General features: G+C 41.7%; 1 protein-coding gene and 1 long non-coding RNA gene across 3 annotated transcripts in view; one reads left to right on the top strand and one right to left on the bottom strand.

Moving 5' to 3' along the window:
- The window catches only part of LOC100156976 (glutathione S-transferase Mu 1-like), a 35,899-nt gene extending 30,425 nt beyond the window's left edge, over positions 1–5,474 (top strand). For both annotated transcript variants that reach the window (XM_084991501.1, XM_084991500.1), the window contains one exon: positions 3,548–5,474. In XM_084991501.1, the coding sequence (XP_084847627.1) occupies positions 3,665–4,222 (558 nt within the window). In that variant the 5' untranslated portion in view covers positions 3,548–3,664 and the 3' untranslated portion in view covers positions 4,223–5,474. The remainder of the gene's footprint in view (positions 1–3,547) is intronic.
- The window catches only part of LOC146397751 (uncharacterized), a 35,991-nt gene that overhangs the window by 5,154 nt on the left and 17,618 nt on the right, over positions 1–13,219 (bottom strand). The gene's annotated exons all lie outside the window — the stretch shown is intronic.

Genomic DNA, 13,219 nt, shown 5'->3' with positions numbered 1-13,219 from the left:
GGTTCGGTCCCTGCCCTTGCTCAGTGGGTTAACGATCCGGTGTTGCCGTGAGCTGTGGTGTAGGTTGCAGACGTGGCTCGGATCCCGCGTTGCTGTGGCTCTGGTGTAGGCTGGCGGCTACAGCTCAGATTTGACCCCTAGCCTGGGAACCTCCATATGCCACGGGAGCAGCCCAAGAAATAGCAAAAAAGACAAAAAAAAAAAAAGAAAGAAAGAAAGAAAAATAAGAGCGATCATTTTTTCAGCTACAAAGCCAATGGCTTTGAAAAAAAAAAAATTTCAGCAGGAGAGTGACAAGATCAATACTAGATTTTAAGGAAATTATAAAGAAGAGAGCAATGAAACAGAAAAATATGAAAGACAGTGTAAAGGAGGAACAATTGAACTTGACTGATAGATTAAGTATGTGAGAAAGTTAGGAATTGATGTAATTCTGAAGTTGTAAGCCTGGGTAACAGAAAGAAATTACAGAAATGGGGAAATGAGGAGAAAGACTAAATTTTCTTGGGGGGAAAGTGGAGAAGGCAAGAGGATTGAATTGGGTTTTAGACTTGTCTGAGGTAATATGACATTTAGAAAGTAAGGCCAGTCTAGAGACAGATTTGGAATCTTCTGCCAAGAAATCTCAGTTGCAGCCAAAAAGAGAATACTGGAAAAGATGAGATGAAAACCAAAGACAGAAACTTGGAAAATACCATTGTGGAGATAGTATAGCCCAAGGGAAGCATCTATTCGACAGGCAGGAGGAGAGCCTGAACAGGGCCTTGAAAGAGAAAGGGGAATGAAGAAGCGATCACTAGAGTTAAATGACCAAGGAGGAGGCCTGGGATAACAGATATGACACATGCTTATTTCACAGTAGAGCCTAACAGCCATCACTAGCCTTCCATTGTCTATAGAATAATATTAGCCTAAGAAAAGGCCTTTATAAATTGGCTCTAATATACAACCCAACCCAAAGTGAACTACCTCTTATTCTCCATGAAAATATATTCTTTGAAGCTTCTTTATGTTTAGACATGCTACTTATTTTCTTTGCCTGACAAAATTCTCTTCATTCCTCAAGACCAGTTCCTAATGTCAGTTCTTCTGTGAATCCTTGTGTACCTGGTTCCTAGGCAAATATTGCACAGTCAGTGCTTCCTCAATGACACAATTTCAGTTTGTACACACCTCAATGACAGCACTTCCCACATGCATCACATTTTTTTTTTTTACCCATTTGTTTGAGTCATCTATTGCTATGCAATCATCCATTCCAAAACATAGCTGTTTAAACAATTGCTATATACACTCTACGGATTGACTAGTATCAGCTGTGCAGTTCTTCCACCCCCATGTGATGTCAGCTGGGGCCACAGTCAACCGCAGAGCTCAATTAAGCTGGAACTTCCAAGATGGTTTACTCCTATGTCTAGTGCCTTGGATGAGATAGCTGGAAGACTGGGCTCAAGCTGGGATGCTCGGAAAACTGGGCTTCTTACTCTCTCAGTTCTCTCCACACACCTTGGTCTTTCTACCAAGGTAGCTCAGCTTCTTACATGTCAGTTCAGATTTTCCAAAGGAGAGTATACCCAAAGGAAGGAATCTAAAGCTGTAAGCCCTCTTAAATGCTACTCCCACACTGTGTCACTCCCTCTGCTATTTACACTATCTCAGGGCTAGAGACTACTCAAAGGCATGAACACCAGAAGGCATGCTTCCCTGGGGACTATCTTTTAGGCTATCTTCCTCTTGAATCTGCCATTTGCCTGAGGGGCAAAGATTCTCTTTTTCATCTCTGTGATCCTGGGACCCAGCATGGAATTTAACACTTAGTGGACCTTCATTAAATGATGGTTGAATGAAAGAGCAGAAGTGGAGCTGGAAGATAAATAGGCCAGGTTAAGAAAAATCAGATTCAGTGGAAAGTTGGGGGTGGCAATGAAGTGTCCTCAGAGTTAACTCCTGATGTAATGTCAAAATGAGGCCACATGTGTGCCCTCCGTTTTGTATCTGAGTTAAAAGTGTTAACCTGTTAAGTGTAAACCTTTAAAAATATCAAAATTTGTGCAATCTTGTTTAGCATTTCTGGTTTTTCTTTCTTTTTTTTTTTTTTTTTTTTGGTATGGAAGTATCCTAAGCCTCTCTTGACATTTGAGAGTTCCCAGGAATAACCATTGTTAAGTGTAGGTGTTAGGTAGTAGCTTTTAAATTTGCTAAGAGATGCCCTAAAAGTTTGGTGGAACTCCCTCAGGGACCACTTTAGAGGGGATGGGAGAGAAGGGCTGAGTGAGCCCATGGGCCTATGGACCCATAACCCCATTCCTACTCCAACCAAGGAAGCTTTGATTGGTTTCATCTATTGTCACAGGGAAGACTTTACTTGGAAAAATAAATAAAGGCAGTTTTTTTTTCTTTCCCTCTACTAAATAAATTGTAGAAAAAAGAGAAAACAAATAACAAGATTAACCATGAAGACCTAGCTGAAGCCAGATACCTGAATTGGCAGCAGGCCAGATAAACACAGTCCTATTGGCAGGGCAAGTAAAAGAGGAGATTAAGGAGACTGGGGATTCTAGAGAGACCATGTGAAGAAGGGAGAGTGACATACTTTGAGCGTGGAGTCCAGATTTTTCCACCTTTGTCACTAACAGGCCCTATAGCTTGGGCAGAACACTTAACCTCTGGGCCTCAGTTCCTTTATTTGCAAAATAAGGTTCTCATGGGACACTGGAATTCCTGCTCTAAGACTCTGGGTCCAAGGAGACTATAAAGCATCATGGATGACTGACAATTTCTAGGCTATACATACTATTCATTACAACCAGAGACAGCTCATTACTTGCAGGGTATGGAGACCAGAAGGGGGAGGTCAAAGGTTTGATATTGGAGTACTTAGCTCGGATAATACCTGCTAAATTAAACAAAGAGGGGCATCCTCTTGTGGAGCAGGGGGTTTGGTGTTGTTACTGCAGCAGCTTGAGTTGCTGCTGTGGCAAAAGATCCAGCTCTGGCCCAGGAACTTCCACATGCTGCTCGTGTGGCCAAAAGAAAAAAACAACAAAAAACTCCAAAATACAAAACAAAACCAAGGAGGCCATTAGACTGAGGTGCCTCTAATGTAATGGTGTCCACATGAGCAAATCAAACTCCTGGCCTGTAAATGCCTCAGGGTCATGAAATTGAAACCCAAGGGCAAACAGTCACAGCCAACTAGGCTTTAAACTAATAGTCAATCAATAATTCCTTACTTTGCTCATGCCTTTTCTCTATAAAAGTTTCTCCCTGAGCTCTTGTTGATGGAGAGCTCCTGACCACTTCTGTTTTTGGTGCTGCCAGTTAGAATGAATTTTTGCTCAAATTCTTAAAATATTTACTCTGCCTCAGTTTCTCTTTTAACAAAATCTAATATTGTCAGTGCATCAAGCACTGAGACTGTACTATGGACTTTACCCATAATACAGCATTTCATTCTCACATCTTTGTCAGGCAGGTACAGTTGTTATCCTCTTTTTAAAGATGAGAAATCTGAAGTTTGAGATACTCTTTTTCTCTCTCCATTCAGAGCACAGAACCTAGCACCACGGCCATTACCCTGGGTTACTGGGACATCCGCGGGCTGGCTCACGCCATCCGCCTGCTCCTGGAATACACAGGTTCAAATTATGAGGAGAGGAAATACATGATGGGAGATCCTCCTGACTATGACAGAAGCCAGTGGTTGAATGAAAGATCCAAGCTGGGCCTGGACTTCCCCAATTTGCCCTACTTAATTGATGGGCCTCACAAGCTCACCCAGAGCAATGCCATCCTTCGCTACATTGCTCGCAAGCACAACATGTGTGGGGAGACAGAGAAGGAGAAGATTCAAGTGGACATTCTGGAGAGCCAGGTTATGGATGTACGCTTACACATGGCCAGGGTCTGCTACAGCTCTGACTTTGAGAAACTGAAGCCTGGTTATGTGGACGAGATCCCTGAGAAGATGAGGCTCTTCTCAGAGTTTTTGGGGAAGGGGCCTTGGTTTGCAGGACACACGCTCACCTATGTAGATTTCCTGGCTTACGACATCCTTGATCTACATCGCATATTTGAGCCCAAGTGCCTGGATGAATTCCCAAACCTGAAAGACTTCATCACCCGCTTTGAGGGGCTTAAGAAGATCTCTGCTTACATGAAGTCTAGTCGCTTCCTCCCACGCCCTTTGTTTCTAAAGATTGCCATGTGGGGTAACAAGTAGTGGCCTGTAACCAGGAGCTGGAGTGAGGAGTCAGGGCCCTGGAGAAGAGCTGGACCACCCTGCACCCAGAACCATCTGTCTTTTTCTTTATCCTTCTGTCCACTCTAGATGCCTTATTGCCCCCCCACCCCACTCCTTTCCAAGTATCCTTTAAAGCTTCAGCTCCCCACTTTTCTTCAGTTCCTCCCTCACCCCACATTATCCCTCCTGTACCAAAGCCAACACTAGGATCCTGCCCTTCCATGGTAGCTTCTGCTATGAGGAGCCCAACCAGACCCCTGGTCCATGAGCTCTGCTCTGAGCTCACAGAATTGCCCTGAAAATCAGTCCTGGCCTGGTGTGCTGGCCTTGCTTCCCAGCGTGGTTCCTGTCCAGCCCTGTCTGGTCCCCAGTAACATCTTAATCACACCTGCTGTGTCTTGCTTTATTACCTCCCAACTTCCCAGAGTTACAACTAACTGTGTTGGATGCGTGGGGGTGTTCATTTTTCCTTTTGTGGTCCACTGCAGGGGCTCCATGGGTGGGGATCGGGGGGGGGGGGGGAGTGAGGGATTGGGGATGGATAGGTTTATAATGTTTCTTGCTCATTTCTGTCTTCATGTAACTCTGTTCCTTAGCATGGGAGGTCTCCACAGAAGGAGGCCCTCCTGTGCCTGGTTCTTGCCTTCATGGAATGCCTTCTGGCTTGTACTCCATGTCATGGTTCAGGGGGTCTTAAATTGTGGGTCAAAAGGTTGTGCAGTCCACTGGTAGTGCGGGATTCCGTGGAACACCACCACCCCCCCGCCCCTGCGACATCTGCAGCATAAATGGAAGTTCCCAGGCTAGGGGTCAAAAGCCACACCTCAGCCACAGCAACACTGGATCCCAACCTACACCACATTTTGTGGCAACTTGAGATCCTTAACCCACTGAGCAAGGCCAGGGATCAAACCAGCATCCTCAGGGACAACATGTTAGGTTTTTAACCCACTAATCCACAGCAGGATTTCCTGGTGGACCTTCTGTCGCCCTTTCCTGGAAGTATTCCCTGCTTTTAGATACCCTTCATCTGTACTATTACAACAGGTCTCAGGAAAACAGGCCTCACTGGTTTATAATCGTTGTTTTACTTGTTTTCCTCTCCAATTCCACCATAAATTCATTGAGGAGAGAACTTTTGTCTTATTTAACTTTATGACTGTAACATCTATTGTACTAGATTGTACACAGTAAGTGGTGAATAAAAGTTGGAAATCTGAAGAAAAAAAAACATAGTCTTCTGCTTAAAGTCACACAGCTAATAAGGGATATAGCAGGGATTCAAATGAAGGCATTTACTTGTATATCTTTATTTTTCCCTATTCAAATAAAGTCTGTCTGTATTACATTATAAAGCCCTGAAAAACTGGAATTGTTATCCACTTAACTCACTTTGTATAACCATAGCACATGCCTTCAGGCAGACAGACACCTAGCGAGTGTCCTTTTATAATGGTAATGCTAGTACTACTGACAACGTTAGTGCTGTTTAAAAAGAGAATTTATCTTTGAAATGCAAGTGAACAAGCCAAATCTAGTATTTTAATATCAGTTCTACCACACTGTTCTTACATCATTCTACTGGAAGTTCTACAGTTAAAAAGAAACTATGAAAGAATACTAGCTTCTCTTTTTCAGAGAAGTGCAAAAACTCTGAATTCTGCTCTATCAGTTATGTAGAAATGTCCAAAATATTTCACATTTTCTCTTCTTGATGGCAACTTGTAAAATAGGTTTCAAAAATATAATAATAGTAACACCTTATCTTTGTAAAACATTGAACAGACTAAAGTGTACCTTCCTTCATAGATATTATATCAGTTAATTCTCACCACCCCATTTTAGAGATCTCAAAACTGAGGTTTATAAAAGTTAAACTTTTTGTCCAGGGTGATATAACTAGCAAGTGAAACCAAATTTTAATCTTCAGACTGCAAGCCTAGCACACTTTCCATTATACAATCAACTTTATTAAAATATACATTTAATTTCATGTAAAGTATAGTAGGTGTTAACCTGTTAAATAGAGTAGAATTGGCTAGTTTTGCCCCCTAGAGGAAGAAATCATATTCTTTCCAAAGATTTGTTTGCAATCACAATATTAAAGATACTGAATTATGTGGCTAACACTTTAAAAGAGGCAAATAAAATTAACCCAAATGTAAGATTTTTTTAAACTTCAGTTAGATGCATTTCTTAGTGTATATAGGACTGGGTCATCTATTGATATTTTAAGGTTTGGGGGATCAAACTTACTCATAAATCAACCCAGAACATCAATAGTTATGCTTAAGCTGCTGGTTGCTATGATAGTTAAAGAACTTAATTTTTTTTTTTATCCAAGGAGAAAGCCCACATACAGCATGTCCTTTAAACCCATACAAATCTGGGATTTCCTCTAGTTCTGTTGTTAACTGTCTATGTGATCTTGAGAAAATGCACTAACCTCTGATTTTAAGTTTCTTCAATTGTAAATAGCATAATCATCCCTGTAACATTGAATTGGCTTGACAATTAAATATGAAAATATAAACAAAGCATAGTACTAGTACTCAAAAAATATTAGTTTCCTCCTTGAGAGGCTTGCAAGTATTGGTGTTTTGGGGTTCACATGTGAAAAAAAAAATCTGAAAACCTCTTTATCTCTTCATATATCTAACCTTAAAGGGAGCTCGCTATTTAGTAATCTCTCCTGTACCTTGTTCACAGTCAGGAACTTGGTAGGTATCCAATAAATGTAAGGAGAATTAAACTGAAATCAAATTACCACTCTTGGACTTCCTGTGTTGGCTCAGCAGGTTAAGGATCTGACATAGTGTCCGTGAGGATGTGTGTTCAATCCCTGGCCTCGCTCAGTGGGTTAAGGATCCAGAGTTGTCATGAGCTGCAGTGTAGGTCTCGAATTTGGCTTTGATCTGGAATTGCTGTTGCTGTGGAATAGGCCTGAGGTTCCAGCTCCAATTCAACCCCTAGCCCAAGAATCTCCATAAGCCACAGGCATGGCCCTAAAAAAAAAAAAAAAAAAAAAGTTCAGAGAAATTACCACTCTTCCTGGGTCTCAAGAGTTTAATGAGAAGCTCACCAAAGTCACTCAGCGGCCAGTATCCAGCCAATTATATAAAAGGAAGTTGTCTTTACAGAACCCCTCCCCCATCTCTAGGCCCTGCTTTTTTGTCATGGTTCATTCCAGCTGAACTAAAATTTCCCCAAACATGACTGGAGCGATGGGCTGAATCTAACAAGATTAAGTTTAATAGGGATAAATGTAAAGACTTATACTTCAGTCCAAAAAGAATCCTGTACAAGTACTAGATGGGGAATACGGGGATTAGCAGCAACATGTGTGAAAAAGACTTAGGGGTTTTACTTGATATTAAGCTCAATTAGTCAACAGCGTGCTTTTGCTAACAAGAAAGTCCATGTGAACTGCGCCTGCATTAACCCCTGGACAAGCCTGGTGATTACCCTGTGGCTCTAGTCTTTAGCTTTCGTAGAGTCACTGGGAAGTTTCCTTAAAACACCCACCCCCAATGTTTCTGATTCAGTTGGTCTAGGGTGGGGCTTGGGAATTTGCATTTCTAATGAATTCCCCAGTTGGTATTAAAGTTGCTTTTTACTTTGGGAACCATTGCCTTCCTCTATTCTACCTGGTCAGGTAACACTGGGAGCACTATAACTAGGATAGTGGAGAGATTGAAAACCCAAGAGGGACAAGGAGGGAAAGGGAGTACATAGCTGTTCGGTGATGTAGTAATTTTAATAAGATTACTAATCATAGCGAACATGTTTTGAGAGTTTATTGTAGGATAGAAGTTCCACCAAACATGTCATATAAAATTAATAATACTGCTACTAATAATAACCAACTCCCAAATAGCACTTACTATGTGCCGAGTTTTCTTCTAGGTGCTTTACAATACGTACCCTTACATCAGTCCTACGTATTAGTATTCTCATTTTTCAGACATGGAAACTGCAACCCTGAAGAGAAACCCATGAAGGTCAAGTTCACCCAGCTCACTAGATTTAGATATGCTGACAACAAAACTCCTGTGACACTATGAGACTTCCCCAGAGGCACAACTGAAGCAAAGTTTAGCCTAAAGAAAAGAATAAAGAGAGAAAAATAAAATACTTAATGGTGAGAGAATAAATAGAATATAGCGTATCCATACAATGGAATACTTTTCAGCAATAAAAATGATCTGAACTGTTGGAAAAAAACAGGCAAGGACAGGAGCGAATTTCAAGGATAATTATGGTGAGTAAAAGAAGCCAAAGAAATAATCTAAAAAAAAAAAAAAAAAAAAGAATAGAAAATGCTAACTAACCTATAGTAACAGAAAGCAGACCAGTGGTTCCCTAGGGATGCTGCCTTGAGAAGCCTTGAGAGGGAAGGACTAACAAATGGGCAGGAGGGAACTTCCGGAGGTGAGTGATTTATTCACCACCTTGATAGCAGTGAATCTATCAGGGGTATCTAAATACGTTAAAATTTATCAAACACTAAATTTGCCCAGGTTTTTTATGTCGATTATAGTGCAATAAAGCTATTAAAAATTTTTTTGTTTAAATATATTGAATAAAATCCACAAATCAGGTGAAGTAGCCAGTATCATTAGCCTACTAGCAAATGATTGAAAAATTGTGTTTGGGGAGTTCCTGTGTGGCTGAGGAGGTTAAGAACCCAACATCATCTCCATGAGGACACAAGTTCGATCCCTGGCCTCGCTTAGTGGATTAAGGGCCTTGCGTTGCTGTGGCTGTGCAGCAGTCCTCAGCTGTGGCTTCAATTTGACCTCTAGTTGGGGAACTTCCACATGCCACAGGTGTGGCCATAAAAGAAAAAAAAGAAACAAAAAAGAAAATTGTGTTTCATACAGATTCAGACCTATAAAATTAACCAACACTTTTAGCATATCTAATCTATGCTTAATATGCCTTATCAATTTCCCAGTAGAAACAGTAATTAAACAATAACTTAGGTTCTATGAAAATCTAACTCAATGGAAAATTATAGTTCATTAAAAAAATGGGGCCTGAAGTTCCCGTCGTGGCGCAGTGGTTAACAAATCCGACTAGGAACCATGAGGTTGCGGGTTCGATCCCTGCCCTTGCTCAGTGGGTTGACGATCCGGCGTTGCCGTGAGCTGTGGTGTAGGTTGCAGACACGGCTCGGATCCCTCATTGCTGTGGCTCTGGTGTAGGCCGGTGGCTGCAGCTCTGATTAGACCCCTAGCCTGGGAACCTCCATATGCCGTGGGAGCGGCCCAAGAAATAGCAACAACAACAACAACAACAACAAAAAATGGGGCCTTAAGAGATCATGAATTCTAAAATCTAAAATTTTACTTAATAGAATTATAATAGTAATAACAGTATTAGTTGAAGTAATACCATTTCCTTATCAAATTCTCCATTAACCCCCCAATCTCATTTTCCTTTTAAAATGAATAAAAGGATAGATAGGACTATTCCCATTTAATGATACTAAAATTTACATTGACCCTAAATGCCATTTTCATAACTTTTCCCTTAATTGATTCTTTTTTTGGGGGTGCTATGCCCACAGCATGTGGAAGTTCCTGGGCCAGGGATTGAACCTGAGCCACAGCAGTGACTGGTACTGATGCCAGATCTTTGCCACTTGTGCCACGAGGGAACTCCCTTCTCTTAACTACTTTCGATAACAAGGATCACAATATGTTTGGAAGTTTGCTTTTTTTGGTATCAAAACTTGGCTTAAAATTCAATTGAATGTCCTTATTTGTCATAAAAGGTCACCATTAAGCATAATAGCCAATGCTTTTTAAAGACATTAATTAGAACAATTATAATAAAATTAATTCATAGAGCACATGCGTTTTTTAGGACTTGGAAGAAAGATAGTGTCAGTGAGCAAAGAATTCTAATCAAATTTGGAGACACTCTTATAGAACTATTCTTGAAATTGTCCAGGATTGCTAATACATGTTGTTCTGAAATTATCTGTGGCTTAGTAGATTCATGAAACCCATCGGTTTAGGAATGCAAAACTGAATATAAGGTAGAGGTGGGTTATGCACCTACTACATCGTTATTCTAATTTCAAGAGAAAACATTAGTTGTTCTATCCCATCACTCAATTGCCAGGGAGAAGAAAGTAATACAAGTCATGGATAAATTCAAGGATACAAGTGGGCCTCCAGGATAAGAAGAGGAGTGGAGTTTGGGGCAGCAGGGGTGAAGAAGACCAAGTTCCCCAAAACACTGCCTAGGGAGAGAGACAGGGAAGGGAGGAAAGGCTTAGAGGAGAATGCTCAGACCTACCTGGTGGGTGGTCCTGATATAAAGGGGTGCAAGGATTCAGTTCCAGCAAGGGATACCTGGGCAGGATTTGTTGGAAAGGCCATGGTAAAATAATAACGGGTGCATTCGCCACATCTCCCTTACTGTCAAGCACTGTGCCAGTAGATCGTTGCATAAAATCTCAGGATCCCAAAATTGGGATCTTGGCTTTTAACAACTGACAATCAAAGGGGAAGGGATGAAAGAATATCCTAGGATTAATTATTAAAGCTCTATTAAGACTACCCAACAAATTTCTGATGATTCCCACTGTTGTGTGCATAGGTATTCTAGCATATTAAGAAATTACAGGAGTTACCATTGTGGCTCAGTAGGTTAAGAACCTGTGAAGATGTAGGTTGGATCTCTGGCCTTGCTCAGTGGGTTAAGGATCTGGCATTGCCGCAAGCTGCAGCTCAGGTCACAGATGTGGCTCAGATGTGATGTTGCTGTGGCTGTGGTGTAGCCCACAGCTGTAGCTCCAATTTGACCTCTAGCCTGGGAACTTCCACATGCGACAGGTGTGAAAATGTTAAAAATAAAATAAAAAAAAGAAAATACAAGAGTTCTCCCCTGGTAAAGAAGGTTAAGGATCTGGCATTGTCACTACAGTGGCTTAGGTTGCTGCTGTGGCGCAGTTTGATCCCTGGCCTGGAACTTCCACATGCTTTGGTGGAGGCCAAAAGAAAAATTACAGAACCATATAGACATAGCCTCTGTAGAATCAATTGTGCCTTAGAATTTTTTTTTTTTTTTTTTGTCTTTTGTCTTTTTAGGGCTACACCAGCAGCATATGGACATTCCCAGGCTAGGGGTCCAATTGAAGCTGTAGCTGCTGGCCTACGCCACAGCCGCAGCAACAATGGATCCAAGCAGCGTCTGCGACCTACACTGCAGCTCAGGGCAACTCCAGATCCTTAACCCACTGAGCGAGCCAGGAATCGAACCGACAACCTCAAGGTTCCTAGTTGGATTCATTTCTGCTGCACCATGATGGGAACTCTGTGAACAAGTGGCTGCACCTGCCCCATGTGGAAGTTCCTGAGCCAGGGTCAAGCCACAGCCACTGTAGAAGCAACGCTGAGTAGTTATGCTGCGCCACATGAGAAGTCCATATTAGATTTCTGTGTCCAGGGACACTTAATTTGGTCAGGAACCATTAAGAATGAGGCCTAGTAGAATCTCAATAACGGAGGGTAACCAGGACCAGACTCTGGGGCATGGCACTTGTGCAGTCGCATAGGCCCTCTTCCCCAACTTGGTTTAAAGTCGCTGTCTTGAAATTTTTAATAAAGGACAGCATTTTCAGTTTGCTTCAGACATTGGATTTTGTAGGCAGCCTTGAGTGCAACAATGTAGTATGTGAACCACAGGCTCCCCCGCCCTCTCTTGTTGGCAAATCTCTTCTTCCTGGCCACCCTACTCCTGCTGGCAGTATTTGTCGAATGAGATGGTCATTCAAAGCAACTGCTACTCCCTGACAAACTATGTGTTCTATTGTTCCTTGACGAGAATTTTTAAATCTTGCAGAGAGCAAATTTGTTTAATCCAAAATTTATTTTACATTAAAAAAGAATGCCAGAACTGTAATCTTAGGAGTACAGTTTCATGCGGAATGTTTTTCCTTTATATACATCTGCATTGTATCTGCAACTGCTTTTCACAGAGTAACTGCTTCTGAACCACAACTACATCCACAGGCCTTTGGTCCCTATCCACAGGAACAATCTATTCAAAAGCATTTGACTTTTCCATGTGTAAAATCATGCAGATTTGTGGATCATCCAAGGAAGTGAAGTGAGTACTGACTGATCCCTAATTTGTCCCTCCTTGGCTGCAAAACCACCAGCAGAGAAATGTCTAACACTATATCCTAAGGGACAAGACCCAAGTGAAAGTATGACCTATTAGGACTTGCTGATGATGAAAGTAAAGTCGAAATACCAAACACAGAAAAGAGTCACATTGTAAGAAAGATATGTCTGGGTCCAGGCCATACAACACTGATTTTTTCCCCCTATTTCCTTTAAGTTAACTCTTAAAGGGTAATGTCTACAGCAGCCTAGGGAACACACACAGTTGTATCCGTTATGGCAAATTAGATTTTCTGGCTGGAGGAAAAGTTACAAGATCTGCATACTGCCTCTTTGGAGTGAAGAGAGAGAGAGATGTGAATAAATGCTGCATTAGAGGTGATGGCAGAAAGAGAAACTGATGGGTGAAGCCCACAGAATTAGGACATTCAGACTATTTGTTTGTATCACACACCCTTCTGATAAGATTCTGATTTCAACAATTGTTCAAGTAATTTCATAAGTACAGTAAAACTCCACTAATGTGGATGCTTTCAACTTGCATAAGTAACATGACAGAACTCTGCTGTTTTGCCCTTTTATATAGTAGGCATAAAAATAACTAGTATAGGAGTTTCTGTTGTGGCGCAGTGGAAAAGAATCCAACTAGGAACCATGAGGTTGCGGATTCGATCCCTGGCCTCGCTCTGTGGGTTAAGGATCCGGCGTTGCCGTGAGCTGTGGTGTAGGTTGCAGACGTGGCTCAGATCTGGCATTGCTGTGGCTCTGGTGTAGGCTGGTGGCTACAGCTCCGATTAGACCCCTAGCCTGGGAAACTCCATATGCAGTGAGAGCA

This window comes from Sus scrofa, chromosome 13, assembly GCF_054392235.1.
Source record: "Sus scrofa isolate SSC_HxYL_T2T_F1_AM1 chromosome 13, Sscrofa_HxYL_maternal_Yorkshire_Landrace_v2.0, whole genome shotgun sequence".
NCBI classification, from domain to species: Eukaryota; Metazoa; Chordata; class Mammalia; order Artiodactyla; family Suidae; genus Sus; species Sus scrofa.
Note: the sequence above shows the minus strand (reverse complement) of the source record. Positions and strands in the feature narration are given on the sequence as shown.